The sequence below is a fragment of the Prorops nasuta genome, unplaced genomic scaffold (genome assembly GCF_024137725.1).
Source record: "Prorops nasuta isolate Cenicafe-Biocafe unplaced genomic scaffold, Cenicafe_Pnas_1.2 PNAS00033, whole genome shotgun sequence".
In the NCBI taxonomy this organism is placed as follows: Eukaryota; Metazoa; Arthropoda; class Insecta; order Hymenoptera; family Bethylidae; genus Prorops; species Prorops nasuta.
Window position 1 is genome coordinate 122,615 of NW_027116830.1, and position 17,664 is coordinate 140,278.

Consider the following 17,664-nt stretch of genomic DNA (forward strand, 5'->3'; position numbering starts at 1 on the left):
ACGGACCAAATATTAATTGCGAGAATTGGCTATATACCTTCTCTTTAATGTTTATTGTAAAAACAAATTAATTGCCAGAGTCGTGGAGAAACACTTTAACGCGTTTTTGGTGTTTTGCGTGAAAAAATTGCAGCGACCACATGGCACGTACACAATGCGCACATATATATACGCGCTTTACAAAATATTTCTAATCTGACTTTGTGAACTACCGAACCGCAGATAATGCTGACCTCCAAGGCGTGCAAAAAACACATACGATTCTTTTTTAATTAGAGGGAGGGGGGAGTAATTGCCTATATGTAACGCACGAGTGGCTTTTATCGTGAAAACAGTTTCGATTTTCCTTAGAGGTCAAACACCTTGGGTTCCAGTCATTGTTTATATCGTATTTATTTACCACTAGAAAAATGCACACACACACACACACATTGGAATGTTTTATAAATTTCAATTTATTACTCTTATACATGCCATATATTTCCATCACTTTTTACTGCACGTATTTCTCTCTCGCTTAGAGAATCGAGCGAATACCAGATTTCATCGGTGTCGATATGCAAAGTCATTTTCGGCGCTCGAATGGCACGACGAAATTCCGAAGGCACCTGGAAACAGGAAAGCGTCGCAATGTTATACTCCAACTCTTTGTCTGCATTCAGACTTTAAAAAATTGCGTCATCTAGCTTACTCACCCATTATTCAAGCTACATTTACGTGCCTAATACGTTCCACCGGTTTTTATTCATAGCTTCCCTCTCTATATTTCTAATTTCAAGCCTTAAAATATCCGAAAATTCCAGAAATATCCAAACGATGCAACGTAAGATCCGTTGATGGAAATTTGGATTATTTTCCTTTGCAAACGGTTTTAATATAATCGATACAACACGTTGCCGCCGCATGTAGCTGCAGGATGATTCGTGCAGAAAATCTTGCCGCAAATTAGATAATGATTTCCCAAACGCTACTCTCTTGTCCAACGTTTTAAACTTAACTCCGCCTCCTCTTTCTCCCTCTTATTATTTACCAAATTCCATCGTTTCACGATATACGAGCGCATGTTTGGTAACCATGGCGGCACTTGCCGGGATTCTCACAGTCTCCCAGGCGCCACTCGAGAAATTCCATTTCTCTCGACTCACCGAAAAAATTTAACCAAATCTCATGCACCAATATTTGCGTCTACGATCGTTAAAATCCTTGTGTGCATAGTTTCGAAGAATTTTCTCTCGCGTCCTCGCAGCCGGTCGAACGAGATTAAATGTAAGGAAAAATTATGAGGAGAATCATTGTGGAAATATTGGTGTGTCCGAAACGATTGTGAAACGTTACAGTTCCTTGACGAAGAGTTACTACTGGATGTGCTCGAGAGAGCAACGTAGAACGACGGAAATTTAGTGGCATAGGTCTCCCGGCAACAACGAATAAATTATGACAGATAAAAGCCCAGCATGTTTATGAAAAATCAAATTTATGGGGTTTGACGGTGATAATTTCGCGCGACACTTCGATCTTATCTCTGGTAATTGGGCAATAGTGTTCTGTTTTCAGACCTTTGATTGACTATTAATCTATCTTCAGTTGGATATAACTGTGTCGCAAATCGTTCAAAATTTCTTGAAAACAAGAATGAGGGACACGGGTAAATAATATCGTTTCCGTTGAGGTAAGATGTTGCCGGGAGCCAATTTCCTGCGCCGCTCGCCTTTCTGATTACTCAAAAGTTAAAAGCGTGATTGTGGTGACAGGTTATAATCAGAGGCGTCAATTTAACGTTAACGAGCCTTCCTATTGGCCAAAATTCGAGAGAAAGTCTCGTACGCATCTTGAACGGTTCTCACAAACGCGATCCAAACACGAGAATGGTATCTCTCTCTCTCTCTCTCTCTCTCTCTCTCTCTCTCTCTCTCTTTCATCCTCTCCCTTATCTTTTCCATCTGATAACCGTGAAAAGAAGAAAAGTCTAATGCTATCCTGAGATAGCCGCCATTTTGGTAACCAAGGAGTGGTTACCATTAAGAAGCATGGAAAAAATGTAATAAATTCACGAACCATTTTTATTTCAACTAAATAATTTCAACGTTTTCATTCGTCTATGAACGAAGAGAATATTCACATTTTATGTAGAAAAAATATAACTGACGGCACGAATCCCCCTAAATAAAGTCATACATTTGCCTGCGCAGAGCATTTCACAGCCATGTCCATTAATTTGAAACCAGAAGTTATTAAACTGGATTGAACTTGAGGGACCCTACCGTTTTCTACTTTCTAAAAAAACCTCCAGCCAATAAAGTGACTGTTGTATATGAAAAAGAAGACGTAGCAAATAAAACTCCGCAAGAAGATGAAGACTATAATTTGGCCTTGAGCTAGACGCCACTGCGTATAATAAAGTTTAATTGAAAAAAGGATGAAAAATAGGAAGAAAGAATTTTCTTATTAAGAAATCGAGACCTACACTCGGAGGACTGGTGGTAATCGGGATGGAAAATGGAGAATATTGAAAGGAACAGCGCAACGTTTGATTTGATACGTTTCTGACACGTATCGCAAAGGTTTCTTCCAAGGATGCCGCAGAGCAGGCGAAAACCCACCCATGAACATTATTGCGCAAGGTTTCCCTCAAGGACAGCCAGGTGCGAGAAAGCAGGGGACCATGTTTTTAAATAGAAAACAATATATATAAAATGATGGTGGTGGAATGCGAAAGTTTCAGCATTTGCAAACTTCCCAGTCTGCACTGTGGTCGAATTTTGCACACTGGAGCATTAAATGCAGCTGAAGGAATTATTCGAGGTGTGCATCTAGCATGCGTTACAATTTCGCTGCTCTCTTCTTTTTTCCTTTCGATTGGATAACGATGATTGGCTGCGGACGACATGCCGAGGTGTGACTCGCGCCTGAATCTCCTCCCGATGATCGCTCGTATAGAAAAACGTTATCCTCGCGTTTCAGGCGAGTCAGCTTGCTGGGAGGCGGATCTCTCGACGAGACAATGAACGAAATCCGTTTGTACGCGTGGCGAATCGCGGTTTGTTCCGCAATCCGGCACCCCGCGGTTCGCTTTCGCAACGACCGCGCCGTCGTCCGTCCGTCCGTCCGTCCGTCCGGCTGGTGGTGAGACGAGAAATTCTCTTATCTCCGATGCCGATTCTTCCTCCGAAAACTTGGCCAGTCTGCTCGTTCAAGTCCGACGCGAGAAACTCTTCGCATCCTCGACACGAACGATCGGTGAAACGAGTGTTTTGCCTGGAAAAAATAATTTCATAGATTCATCGATTAAATTATCTAGCACGCGACTGGAACGCATGGAAATCAATTGGATTTACGCAATACTTTGCAAACCTGTTAACAGCATATTAGATTAGTCGCTTTCGTTCCAAGCAGCTCCGTCGTACTTTGCAAACGATTTTCCAAACAATAAACTCGAGAAAAATAGACGGGGAGAAGGTCGATGGAAATTCTCTTCTTGGGTGTGTTTGATGGAGAGGAGTTTTTTATCTGCAAAAATTTAAACAATTTGTAGATATAGTTGGAGGAAATTTGCCGTCGATCTGAAAGCGAAAATATAAGGGACGAGGGCTTTTGGAGAATAAAAGTATGCTTTCGAGGGCAGACATGCTTCGCAGCGCTCCTCCACCGACCGGAAGTCAATGGGATGAGCCAACTGCAGGGGTCAAAGAGGAGAGATGCCTCGAGTGATTTTAAGAGGTTCGCGGAGGCAATTCCACGACTGCATCGTGTGAGTCACCTGTTTTACGCGACTCGTCACTCGTGCTATTTCTGATTAAAAATAAATTTTTAAAAAATGCGCGATGATGGACGGACAAAGTGGGGGATAAAGTCCTCGAAACCCAAACATTCTCGGTGTATGCGCAAGCACGATACGTATCTCCAATCGTTTGTCTCGATCTAACCTGAAAATAAACGGTACGTCTCCCCTGACGAGTTTACCTGCTAAAAAGACGTCAAGTAAATATATATATATATATATATATACGTATCTCCTAAGAAAGAGCAGAAATATTAACGTAATTCATCTATAATGAATGTAGGAAACTCGTGGCAAATAAAAAAAATATTCTAATTGAGAATAAGCAGCAAAGTCAAAATTTTAGACAAGTGTTTTGAACCTTGGTAAAAAATAATATTATACATTAACTCTTTTAGTATATACCAACGACGATATATCGCTGCACGTGCAGCGCCTTAACCTTCGCTTCGTGAAAAAGCTTAATCTCTAAATAAATTTATAAAGTGCTGTAAATATTCTAATATTTATGAGAATATTTATACAACGTTTTATAAATTTTATTAGGGATAAAGCTTTTTCACAATTTTCAGGATAAGGAGTTATACACGTGCAGCGATTATCGCCGCTGGCACTATAAAAGGGTTAATAAAAAAAAAAAAAAAAAATCAAAAAACAAAAAATAAACACTAAAAAATTGAAATGATCGAAAACAAGAATTTCAGATTATCCACGAAAGATCTTCGGAATTAATTAAACCTGTAGATTTCCGAATAGAAAAATATTTGAAATGTTGCGTGGAAAAACTAAATTCTGAATCGTCTCGATCTATCGTTAAAAATACGCGAAACGTCTCCCAACGAGCTTATCGAAGCTCCTATTGTTACTTTTCAACACATAACGCAATTGCGGAAACACGATGACGCTAGTTGCTCTCCACGCTAATTAATTACCAACGTCAACACACTGCGCAATCCATTGAACATTTTTGACGCTGTTACTTTTCCTTCGTCTTTAACGCGTTTCGTCATCATTTCGTATGTGCTTTTTTTCTCGTGGTATCTCTCTCTCTCTCTCTCTCTCTCTCTCTCTCTCTCGAGGAAGAACCAAAAGTCCCGGTCCAAGCAACGCGAAGAGTCGATGCCCGTTAACAACAGGTTTTTTCGCATCCGCGCTATCCGCAGATCGAGGTATAAATACACCGTTCTAGGAACGGAAGCATCGTAGATGCGGTGAATCGAAGCTGAAGGACTTCCAGGGAATCCGGGGAATTCGTCAACAACGGTTGACGGCAGACACAATTTTTGGAGCTGACTCGATAATCCTCTCGATTCACCGAGATGGAACGAAAATACTGAAAATCTCTCTGCACTAATCATAAGGCTAATAATAGCGGCAACGTTCAGGTGGGTGTTTTATTTTTAGAAGGTCCGCGTCGCCGGCGTTTGCTAAAACTATTTCCCTTCTTCATTATTCCTTATTTGTATTTTCGAGCCTGGCCGTTTCGCGTCTAACGAACGTCATTGCTGGTGAACGGACGCACGTAACGAGGCGAGAACCACACGCGAGTCTCCTCATCCGCCGATCACTCGCGTTGACGAGCTCCTTAATTTTAGATGGCGTAGCGCGGACAATCTATATACATATATCGATCGTGCAAACACGCACGCAGTTGTTCCTCAAGGAGGAGCTAGAAGAACCGAAATCTCGCGGCTCGGGCGCGCGGGCGGAAGCAAAAGAAAAGGATAATAAGCTGCAAAAATGAGGAAAACAAGTACTTGCGTAAGGAACCAATTACGAGTGGTCTAACGAGATAGCTAATCAGAATTTGATGGCGGGGATCGCGGTGTATGCTTCTATAAATAATATTTTACAAGCTGATATTTTCGTAAGAGCGAATAATATCCGCGATTTTCCGCCGCTTTATTAACTCTTGCAACGAAAGGGATAAAGCTGTAGATAGGGATTGGGACGAACGTGCAAAATGAGATAATTTCACGGCGTGGTAGAATTATCGGGGCGACCCTGGCGCGGACGTAGCGATCGAAGAATCAATTAGGGGGGCCCAAACTGGCCTAAAGTTCAATCCAGCGCGCTTTCCCCCTTCCTCCAACTCAATGACCCACGCGGCTCAAAGGCCTCGAAGCACGCCCGACCTCTTGGTCCATCTGTCCACTCTTATCAGTCTCTTTTTTCCACTTCAGCCTCGATTACTCATCATAAATCTGATCTCCGAACGCATCGCGATAACGCCTACTCCACCGGGGCATCTGCGCGCACCCTACGGCCCCTGCCTGCCTAATTCTCTTCCAGCTCTATACGAATCTCAAACTTTATTCTCAACACTCCTACTAAAATTAACTCTCGCCATATCGGCTTACCAGAAATCAACCGTAAAAAACCACGAAAATCGCGTCGATCCGCAAAAGGGTACGAGCATAAATTTGCGAAAATTGTTAGAGCGTAAGAATGGCAGGGGCGTACCACCAGTGGATTTCTGGACTGGGGCCCTTGCGATTCTGATCGAGAGACTGGGCAAGATATACGCATATGAGCATTTGCTGTCAAAAAGGCCATCCCCTCTGGCAATTTCAGCTTTTTAGGTAAAATAGGTTTCGGTATCTTAAAATTTTCATTGTCGTATGGCGTTTTTGAACCTTCAAAATGTCCCAACCATAATCAAGGCTGACGTAAAAAAATACGTAGTTCTTTATTTAATGTTATGCTATCAATTTTTTATCCAGTCTACGAAATGGCTCTGGATAGACGTTTTCATATATTTTTACCTGCCGAATCTAAATCCATTGCAAAACGTGAGCTAGCACATCGTAATTCTAATAAAAATGTCATTAAAGCTGTAAAAATATCATTTTTTTTATAGTTTTTCTTACGATGCAGCAGTGCTGCAATCTTTTTCGGTCTATTTTTATTTGCGTTGCATGAATTTTCAAAGTTTTCTCTTTAAAATAAGTCCTTGCGTATGCCGTTATGATTTTTAATTCCCATCATAATAGCTATTATATGGTTATAGAACACGTTTAAACAGTTTCGAAATAATCGGCTATCCAGAAAACCAAGTATTTTTACAAAAAATTGCTCGAGACATATTTTTATTATTTTGAAATAAAGCCTATTTGATGGTAATATTTATTAACTCTCGACATACTGTTTAAGAACATGCGAAGATGACCTTGATTATTTTTTTAAATAGAATGCCTTAAAAAATTTAGCGTATTCTCGTATCTTATCTCCAGAGATTTCCAAAAAACTATATTGTTCTACAATTTTTCTCAGGCAATAACGAGATATCTAGGTTTCAAATCACACCTGGCTGTTTCATGGTCAATATTTTTTACGTTTAATAAGTAACTATTTAATCTGATATCTTTACGATTAATGTTATTATCTGAAAGCTGGATTTATTTTATTGGATTCTCTATCGATTGTAGATCAACTTACATACATTTTCCCATGTTTAGCATTACCCAAAAAGAACGATGTTGACGTGTTCGCCCCCTCTGCAGTATCTGATTAGCGTACGTCTCTTTAGCCCTCGCATGTTTTGTGTATGCGTACACAGGGTTTATCTCTATAACGGCGGCACATATAGAACCATATTATATAACTATGGCACCTATGCATTTAGTATATATTACCATATTTAATAAATTCTTATTATTTCGACTTTCAATTGCTTTTTTATTTTACTAACTATTACTGGCTGTCTAATTATTATTTTTTCAAAAATCATCTTGTTCACACTATTTTTAATACCAGATTAAACGAAATATGGTAAATTCATTACAGTCAATAGTGCTATAGTCAAATTACACGAAATCTCCTAAATGCCACCGTTAGAGATAAACCCTGTGTACGTATATTATACAAACAACGTGAGGGGTGAGGAGACTCACACTTATCAAATGCTGCAGAGGGAGCGATTTGTAGCACGTCAACACCGCTTTTTTTAGGTGATGCTAAACATGGGAAAATGTATGTAAGTTGATCTACAATCGATAGAGAATCCAATAAAATAAATCCAGCTTTCAGATAATAACATTAATTGTAAAGATATCAGATTAAGTACTTGCTTATTAAACGTAAAAAATATTGACCATGAAACAGCCAGGTGTGATTTGAAACCTAGATATCTCGTTATAGCCTGAGAAAAATTGTAGAACAATATAGTTTTTTGGAAATCTCTGGAGATAAGATACGAGAATACGCTAAATTTTTTAAGGCATTCTATTTAAAAAAATAATCAAGGTCATCTTCGAAAGTTCTTAAACAGTATGTCGAGAGTTAATAAATATTACCATCAAATAGGCTTTATTTCAAAATAATAAAAATATGTCTCGAGCAATTTTTTGTAAAAATACTTGGCTTTCAGATAGTCGATTATTTCGAGACTGCTTAAACACTCTCTATAACTATACCTAATAGCTATGCCATAGGAATTAAAAATCATAATGGCATGCGCAAGGACTTATTTTAAAGAGAAAACTTTGCAAATTCATGCAATGTAAATAAAATAGACGAAAAAAATTACAGCACTACTATATCGTAAGAAAAACTATAAAAAATGATATTTTTACAGCTTTAATGTCATAATTTTATCACAATTACGATATTTAAGCCGTAGTAGCTCACGTTTTGCAATGGACTTAGATTTGGCAGGTAAAAATACATAAAAAAGTCTCTATACAGTCATATCGTAAACTAGATAAAAAATTTATTGTCTAACATTAAATTAAAAATTACATATTCTAGCTTCTATTTCAGCTTTGATTCTGGATCAAATATTTTGAAATGTCAAAAATGCAATACAGCGATCAAAAATATACATTACAATGAAAATTTGAATATGCTGAAAATAATTTTATCTGAAAAATTGAAGTAGGCAGAGAGGGTGGCCTTTTTAACAGAGAATACCCCATATATATATATATATATAATTATTTATGTTGATTACAGGCAAACGTGAGTCAGGCCGAGTACGAGAGAGCGCACAAAGAGTACCTGAGAAGGCTGGAGTTGTCACATCACGCCCAGGAATCCACCAAGCAGAGGAAACTTCACATCTTTCGTGCCACGGGTAATTAAGAAATACCTCATGATTCTCTATATTACGTTAGATTATGTTCCTTTTAGTCGAATTCCATATGCCTCCATAGATCCTAATCTTTCTTGTCCGGCTCGTCGATTACACGAAAAAACCCTTTACAGTTGTGTGTAACTCCTAGACAATTTTTACGAATATCTCGTCCTAACAATTAAATCTTATGTCCATACTGCGAGATAAGGATCCCGTTTCTAACTTCTTTTATAACGAAACGAACTAAATTGTTAGACGAATTCTCGAAATAATTGAGAATCGTGAAGCAGCGGGCAAAAATCATTCTCGTGAAAATCTTCGTGTAAGCTGGGAACGCTAGAGGATGCTGATTCTCGTGGGGAATTGTTTGGGTGGTCGATGCATGCATAGAGCCGAGGGTAATAAAGAAGGAGACGCGTGTAAACGAAGCCGACACGCACGTAAAGTTTTGTTGGGGAAAAAATGTTCGGTACGTGCACAACTGAAGTGTGTCAGGTGGTGTCTCCAACTGTCAATACGTCCTGAAAGCTTCCAAAGCTCCGCGCCGATACTCCCTTGCTTCATTTTTTTTCAATCACACACACACACACACACACACATAGGCGCGACACTGCTGCAATTCGCATTGAAAAATGTGTCAAGCACCGCAATGAATTTCGGACGATTCGACGTGGTCGATCAAAGAGAACAACCACGCGGTAATAAGATTGTTTTTAAACGCTGCAACTTGTACACACAGAGACTAAGATTGATGATTCATCGAATGGTGTTAACGATATTGTAATAGGCGGGAACTGTGCGAGTCGCGTTGGATTCGTATGGAAAAACTAGCCGGAACGGGCAAGCGAGACTGCGAGAGGTGTATTTTTCTAACGATTCGCGGAAAATAAACAGCGACTATTATTGGCACGTATCTACTTTCTGGTCGACTGATGTAAAACACGAACCGGGACGAAAGTGCGAAATGGAAATTTCGTCTCGGCTGGTTGTAAGTGGCCGCAAAGCAGCGCTAAGCAACGCCGAGTAACGCAACGAAACGCCCAAGGGCCAGTCAAATATTTTCTATTTTCTCAGCGCATTCCGCGCGTAATGGAGATCCCATTCGGCTCTCGCGTCAAATATATTTTCTTTCTTCCTTTTTTCTACAATCTCTATATGTATATGCTTCCTCCTTCACTTCCTCTCTTCCTTTCTTTCTCGAGTCGCGAACGATAATCCTGCTCGGCCAGTTTGCAAGGCGGATTGGGAAATAAAGCAACGTGCAAAAATACGCTGAAATGTGTTCGAGCATATGATTATGGGCTGCAGCAGTTTCGTCGCGATTAATAATCCATCGACGGTGTCGCCGACGTATACATTGATATCGATATTTTGTCGTTAATTAATCGCCGGCTACTTATTTACATTCGACTTTCACTCGGTGCGTCTCTTATTTCTTGGAACGCGACGTGCATCATAATGTTTCCAGTCCGTCTTACACAAAGTATGCAACTTCATGCTTAATTCATGCTATCGCTACGTCTCGCATCAGCCCAAGACTCGTTTCAAGCATTCGCCCATCTTTTCTATAAATAGTCATTATTTGTATGGTAAATTGGCAAAATATAGCCTGTTGCACAAGCTTGCCTCGATATCGCTGCTTTAAAATTTGGATGAATAGTCTCTCTCTCTCTCTCTCTCTCTCTCTCTCTCTCTCCCTCACTCTTGTTCAGAGAAAAAAACAAAACACTGTGGAATCCTCTTATCTGGAAATTTGACGCCAGGCGTGCTAGTCGTGCTCGATCGATTAAACAGCAGCAGACGTTTTCAACGATTTCTGGAATCGGACAACTGCTGCCCCGCTACTTCTCTTCGATGTAAATAAACATGACGGGACATTAAGGGTCCGCATCATGCGAGAAACGTGACGTTTCGTCAAAAAGAAACACTCGCCACACATCCATTCACGAGGACCCGTTGATAGTCGTTCAAATTTGTTTTTACACATTTCGACCATGAATCTCTGGCTAATTTTGTCAAGAAAAAACTCCCGTGAACGTTGCGCAATGCGCGCGATTATAGAAGCATCGACATCGAGAGAATCGAACAGTGTTTAGAGGATAGCGAGATAGAGGGCTCGCCTGGGGGAAATCTTTCAAAATGTCAACAATGGCTCCCTCTAGCGATTCGAGGAAAACGGGTTGGCAAAACTCTGCACTTTTTTCCTCGTGTTTTTCTCGTGCCTCTATCGATGCTGCTTTCGCTCTTATTACGAAACAGAGATTCCAACCGCAATGGAATGTTGGGCGACGAGTTTTCCGAAGCACTTAATAATAAACTCCCGAGCCCTTCTCACTCTTCATATACAAAACCATCGACGACAAGAATTTCCGTGCGAGATCTGTAACAACATAAGAGTGACAGCGTTTGATGTTCCACAAATTTCCGACTCGTCAAATTTCGCGATCTCTGTTGACTCTTCTGATTTCTTCCGACTTATGGCTGTCGAATCCCGCGCGTACACCGACACGTGGGAACCTTTTTCTACGCTCGCTTGGACGCTAAAACCGTTTAACGTGTTACATACGCGGAAAGATTCCGTCGAGGCCTCTCTTATACTTTTACCCACTTGTAGCTCTCTTCAAGCGGATCCTCAAGAGTTCCCCAACCGCCATTTTCTCTATATTTAGTCAACTTTATTCGTCGCGTCCTAATTAGATGCAACGGATCCGTGTCAACGTATATAAATGCCAATATTCAGATGAGCCTCTCTCTCTCTTTCTTTGGAGTGGAATTATTATCACGGTGGTTAAATATAATTCTTTAATCAGTTTCTCACTGCGCGTTTCGAGAAAACTGTTCCACACAATTATACGACGCGATAAATACCGATAGGACCGAACTAACCTCTCCGTCTTTCCTCGCGTACTAGCGTATACGCGAAAGAGAGGGAAGAGTAGGAGATGCGGGGGGGGGGGGGGCAATTTCGTAAAACTTTCTTCAAGCTCATAAAAACCGTTGTACCGGCGGACGGGCCAAATTCGAACGACAAACTTTTGTCGCTCGTTAAGCGGCCGTTTAACGATCGTTAACGCGCTCGGCAATTATGGGATTTTGCCGACAAAGGGAAAGTGGCCAGTTCGAACGGCAAAAAAAATAGTCTCTCGCTGTTTAACCTTTTGGGCGGTAATAAAGAAAAAAATATGAAGGGTAGGACGTTGGGAGGGGTGGAGGGGGGGGGGGAGGTGAATAAACAAAGAGATTTGATTAGCACGCGACGGGTGTGATCTGGCAGGCAGCTCACCTTTGGGGAAGCATCGTTGCTCTATTTCCGGCGGTAAGCCGAGTGATAAAGTTATAATTGGCGCGGCACGCCGGCTATTTAGGATATCGCGCGATTTACACCCACCGCGAGGAATGCCGCAAATTCCAGCGGAATTTATCACCCCCAGTTATTTTGCGATGCCTCGTCAAACCTCAACAACCGCTCCGTCTTCAATGGCGCTCGATTCTTCCCCTTTGAAGGTCACGACCGGTGTTCGCGCGCAATCGATTCCCCCGAGATCACGCAGCCAACTTCTCAAATCGAACCAATAACTGTCCACCCTGACTCGTCTATATACCTACACGAGCACCATCTTCCGGATATTTTCAGACTGAAAACTCCATTCTATCGACTCTTTCGTTATACTCCTGCAGTGTCACTGACCTGCCTCACGCCAAAAATTCCTCATAACACCCACGACACTCTTTTAACTCTGGAATCGGTGACTCTTCTACGAGACATCAGTGACGAAATTGGGAATGGGAAGTAGATAGGAATTCCTTACGTTGGCGTATTTATCCTATTTTCTTGACATTGCCAGTGGGTTTATTGCTGATGTTACGGGGGCGGTTCGCCGAACGCAGCGCCATTGGCATCCTTGATTATCTCAAGAATGTAAACCTACGAAAATATATACATATCACCGAATCGCATCGTTAAATCGTTCATCGCTACTAAACAGAGAGGGGGGGGGGGGGATACTTTCCGTGGCCGAAGAAACCTGCTGGTGGGCGCGACCAAATTTAACTCTACAAATTCCTATCGATCCAGTGATTCATTGATCGTCAAAAAGCTCGCAAATTACAATTTTTGTTTTGTTTCCTTTTTTTAGTTTTTAGTGGAATTCTGGAAGAAAATCCGCAGGAGCGTAACGGTACGGTTGAATTATTTGAGGAATTCACCGAGCAGAAAAATATGTTCGCAAGGCTGGATTGTATCGTAGGTTATTCGCTTTGAGGCTCGCCGCTTATTTTCTCCCGGGGACGCGTCCCTTTTCGAGAGCCGTCCCATAAATAAGAGGCACAACCGGCCAAACGCTTATCGTCGGGACACCTGTTATATCTTCATTTCACTCGACAAGGTGCACCCTTGCCTTGCCAGCTTGTCTCGCAAACCTTACTCTCTCTCTCTCTCTTTCTCTCTCTCCTCTCTCCCCACCATTTTACCTAGTATCTTGACTTTTTCTTGCTTCCTTTTCTTATCTTCCTTATCCTTCTTTATCTACATCCATATTTCCCCTAATCTTATCACCTCCTGTTCCAGCATCTACACTAATCAGTTCATTCAAAATTATTAATTGATATATTTGAAACCCAACTTTTTAAGACTAACACCACACTGTCCTTAATCGGTTCAACAGTTTTTTTTCTCTCTTGGAATAAGTGATTTGGTCATTCAAGGAGAATGTAAGGGCAACCTAGAACAAGATGTTTTATAATAGTAAAATCATTCGAAAATATTTATCTATTGATGTAGAAAATCATCCATTTCAATGTAATAAAGTACTTGAGAAAAGGTAGCCTTAGAGGTGCAAAAGTACATCCCAACCCTTTAACACTTTCGCAGCCCATCTTGCGTCAGCGCGTTTGGTGAGAGACAATGTGAAAAAATAATTTGTAAGTTACTTGTCAAAGTTGTCTCTATAAACACATCCACATATGTGTATCGCGAGTCACTTCTACATATATAAAACTTCCATATTTCCTAAAAAAAAAAATTAAATGTACAACCCGCAGGCGAGGCGGTGGCAGCGAACGTATTAAGAAAATGTACGATTAACATAACACCCTGTATTTGGTGAAAACACCAATTTTTCAAAACCTATCATTCTCCTCGCGCAATCTACTCAATTCCTTTTTTTTTACCTCAAAATAACAGATTTCGTAATTTTAGATAGACTACAATAAATGAGACAAACACAAATAAGGCGTAGTTTGTATAAACACTCTCGTTACGAATGCGTCGACTGTGTGCATTTGCATGCAAGACGCGTGTAAACGCGAGAGACAATCGTCAACGCGTCAAATGTTCCCGCAGACTTGGGCCAATCGCAAAAAAATGTCTCTGTCGTCATCTTTCGGTCATAATTATTCCTACTTTGTATTGCTGCACGTCAAACTGTACGGAAAATTTCCCGCCGAAGACTCGACAATGACGATCGAAATAACGGAATTTTATTTTATGTAAAATTTGCACAATGATCGGTGTAGCCGAACGCGAAACTTCAGAGGGAAGTTCAGTGGGGACGGAAGGAGCGTGGAAATCACAATTTTACGAACAACTCACGCTTAGATCGAATTTTCCATTAAAAGTTGAATCTTGGATTCCGTATTATTTTACAGCAAGGATCGATTATAACTGGTATTTTTACGTTTCAGATCCACCGGAAGATGTGAGAAACTTCAGTAGGAGTAGAGACGTTTACAGTTTGTACTTCCCGATCGAAATACCGGAAGAGGACGCCTCGGTAGAGCACGCGTCTTTGAGGTTATATTTGGACGGTCATCCGGAAGTATTGAGGAGTCTGGAGATCCTGCTTTACCTGTCGAGCAACGGAGACTCTCGTAAACTGTTGCACCGACGAAGAATCCAGCCTGAACTTGCGAGGAATCCGCGTTGGATCGAGCTGGACTCGACGGAGGCCGTCAGTTGGTGGCACGAGGTTGGACTTGACAACGCAGGCTTGGAGCTGGAGATACTGCACGACGATGAGCCGATTGCAAGAGGAATCTCCGAGGCTGTGATGAACGTGTTCACTAGACAGGAGGCCAATTCCAGACAGAGACGAGCTGCCCCGGACCAGTTGATGTCTCTGCACAAGGGAAGGCGCACAGAGTGTAAAGGCGACAACAAAAAATGCTGCCGACACGAGATGAACGTCATCTTCAAGGATCTCAAGGGTTTCGAGTTCATCATCCAACCAAAGACTTTTGACGCTGGTTACTGCAAGGGCAGATGTCCGCCCAGATACAATCCTGCCCACCATCATGCTCTTCTGCAGAGCCTCATTTGGAAGGAAGACAGAAGAAAGGCCCCAAGACCTTGCTGTGCCCCCAGCAAACTTGCCGAGCTCGAAATTCTCTACTTCGACGAGAATGACCCCACAAAACTCAAGGTCTCCAATTGGAAGAATATGAAAGTACTCGAGTGTGCTTGCTCCTGAAACGGCATCTTCTTCGAAGAATCACCAAAGAATCGTCCGATAGTTCGGTGGTGCCATTCCTTAATCACTTTCTTTCAGTTTTATTTTATCCTATTAAAATTATTCCCTCGTTCAATAGGATTATTTGGTTCAATTTTAAAGAACTCAATGCGTTTGTGGCTCGTCACTCGTATGACGAAGGCACCACTGGAACTAATAAGCCCTAACCCCGTGGGCCTCGCACTGACTGTGATACTACAATATCTACTTATCACTACTTATTATAATAGTTGTATTTTCTACCATTAAAACATGTTTATCACTCCTGCATCTTATGCTAACCGATTAAGAGATGACGGTGCCGAAGATCTCTCGATATTTTGTCAAAATTATCATGTATGAAGGAATGTGGCAATAGCGAATATCAAGCTTTCAAACGTTATTATATAAATATATATAACTATAAAATATGTTTGTCGTGGTCACGTAGTTGCTAGAAGACGTTACATGTTACGTGTAATTTATGAAATGACTGAATCAAAACACTTCAGATCGAGATTATAATAAAATTCTTCATTATTAATTTTAAGAGACAAAAACAATATTATATGGATGTTTTTGATCAATTAAGCATTTCGTCTGCGTAATGGTGCAGATTTATCGGAGGCACGTCGTCTGTATCTCTTAAAAGGAATGGATGATTTTATGCAATGCCATGATCATTGTATATCTACAGCTCATATGTATTTATTAATTTATTAAAATCATTTAGACTAACTTGTCCTCTACGCACAGCGGGATTGCCATTCAACAATATCCCGCGATTGTTATATTTATAAGTAATTGTGTTCTAGCTGAATATCTTGCTTCGTAGAACTTTCATTTAATAAAGATCTTTTTCAGTTCCTATGTTATGACCGTTCAATATTATACCTACCCTTCATTACTGATTCTATCAAATTCTACCGACATTATTGGTCTATAACGGGAACGGGGAATCCGTATACATACGACATTACGGAATATATTTTAGCAGCAATATCCAGCTTTATTTCTTGACGGATTTTCAATTCATCATAGTGTTTTGAAAACGTCAGAAGATTATTTGAAGTTATTGGGATCTGAACTGCCAGGCGACAAAACCAATATAGGGGGTGCAATCCTGAAAGATACCACGTGTTTTGCAACTCGAGTTTGAATAAATATTGACAAAATAGTGCATGAAATGTTTCTTACAACTGAAGAAGTATACCGATTTGCAAATACAACTCTTTTTATGATAAATTTTTTACGTGTGAGTTGTAACTATAAATACTCCAATTGACTTTTCAGGAAAGAAATAGTTTAATTAATGGCCACTAGAGGCGCTTTGGAATTAGTCAGATCCCAATAGGTTGGAAAATTTAAAAAAAAAATAGAAATAAGATTGTTTAAATAATTGGTTTTTAGGGTTTTGCATAAATTCTCCAACGTATATCCCTATATAGATAATCTTCTGACGTTTCCAAAACATTATGACGAGTTAAAAGTCTGTCAAGAAATGAGCTTAGAAAATGCCACAAAAAATTTTCTTGTAATACTGTAGTATACGCATTTCCATTAAGGGGAATCCGTATATCGACATTGCAGAGCGAAAGTTTATTTGGCAAATTGCGGCCGTATTTCTTGAAAAATTTAAATTTTTATTGAATCTTTTTGGAAACGCCGGAAGCTCGTACAATTAAATATTTTGGAAACTTTTGGAAAAAACAAAAAAATAAAAAAATTGTTTAAATAATCACATTGATATTTTAAAAACCACGCATAAATAAAAGTATTTTCCAATGTACTGCCCTAGTTAATCTCATTGTGTTCCTAAAGAGACCAATAAAATGATGATTCACTAAAAGAAATTAAAAACTTTCGTGAGATAAATAAAGGGCCGGTAAAACAGAGCCAACTGCTTTTATTTCTTTGGAATATAGCGCGCGCGTTATTTCTTCATGGATCTTCGTATTATTGGACCCTTTGGAAACATAAAGAGGTTCTCTAGGGCAGTATGTTGAAAAATACTTTCATTTATGCTTGGGTTTTAAAATATCAATATGATTATTTAAACAAATTTTTCATTTTTTCGTTGTTTCAAAAAATTTTGAACATACTTCCCTATATGAGCTTCTGGCGTTTCTAAAACCATTTTATAACATTACAATTCGTCAACCAAAACGGTCATAATTTGCCAGATAGATTTTCGATCTCTAATGTCGATATACGGATTTCCATTAATCTCTAGAATGAGAGAGAGAGAACCTGTGCGACCAATAAAAGATGTGCCGTTTATAATAATTATATAGGGTACATATATGCGTAATTTTTACCTCAAAAAT

At 40.1% G+C, this 17,664-nt stretch overlaps 1 protein-coding gene and 1 long non-coding RNA gene across 4 annotated transcripts in view; one reads left to right on the forward strand and one right to left on the reverse strand.

Moving 5' to 3' along the window:
- mav (maverick) overlaps window positions 1-17,649 on the forward strand; it is a 30,154-nt gene extending 12,505 nt beyond the window's left edge. Inside the window, exons 2-3 of the mRNA XM_066743478.1 lie at window positions 8,732-8,852; window positions 14,535-17,649. Coding sequence (XP_066599575.1) covers window positions 8,732-8,852; window positions 14,535-15,319 — 906 coding nt within the window. The 3' untranslated portion in view covers window positions 15,320-17,649. The remainder of the gene's footprint in view (window positions 1-8,731; window positions 8,853-14,534) is intronic.
- LOC136783373 (uncharacterized) lies at window positions 490-14,817 on the reverse strand. Of its 3 annotated transcripts, none has more exons than XR_010824258.1 (4): window positions 14,699-14,817; window positions 3,352-3,507; window positions 696-3,255; window positions 490-608 (listed from the first exon to the last, which is right to left on the reverse strand). It is a non-coding gene; the product is annotated as an uncharacterized lncRNA (long non-coding RNA). The 3 variants fall into 3 exon arrangements; XR_010824259.1 differs by lacking the exon at window positions 14,699-14,817 and adding an exon at window positions 11,461-11,703; XR_010824257.1 differs by lacking the exon at window positions 14,699-14,817 and adding an exon at window positions 8,777-11,703.
- Window positions 17,650-17,664: the final 15 nt, after the last annotated feature.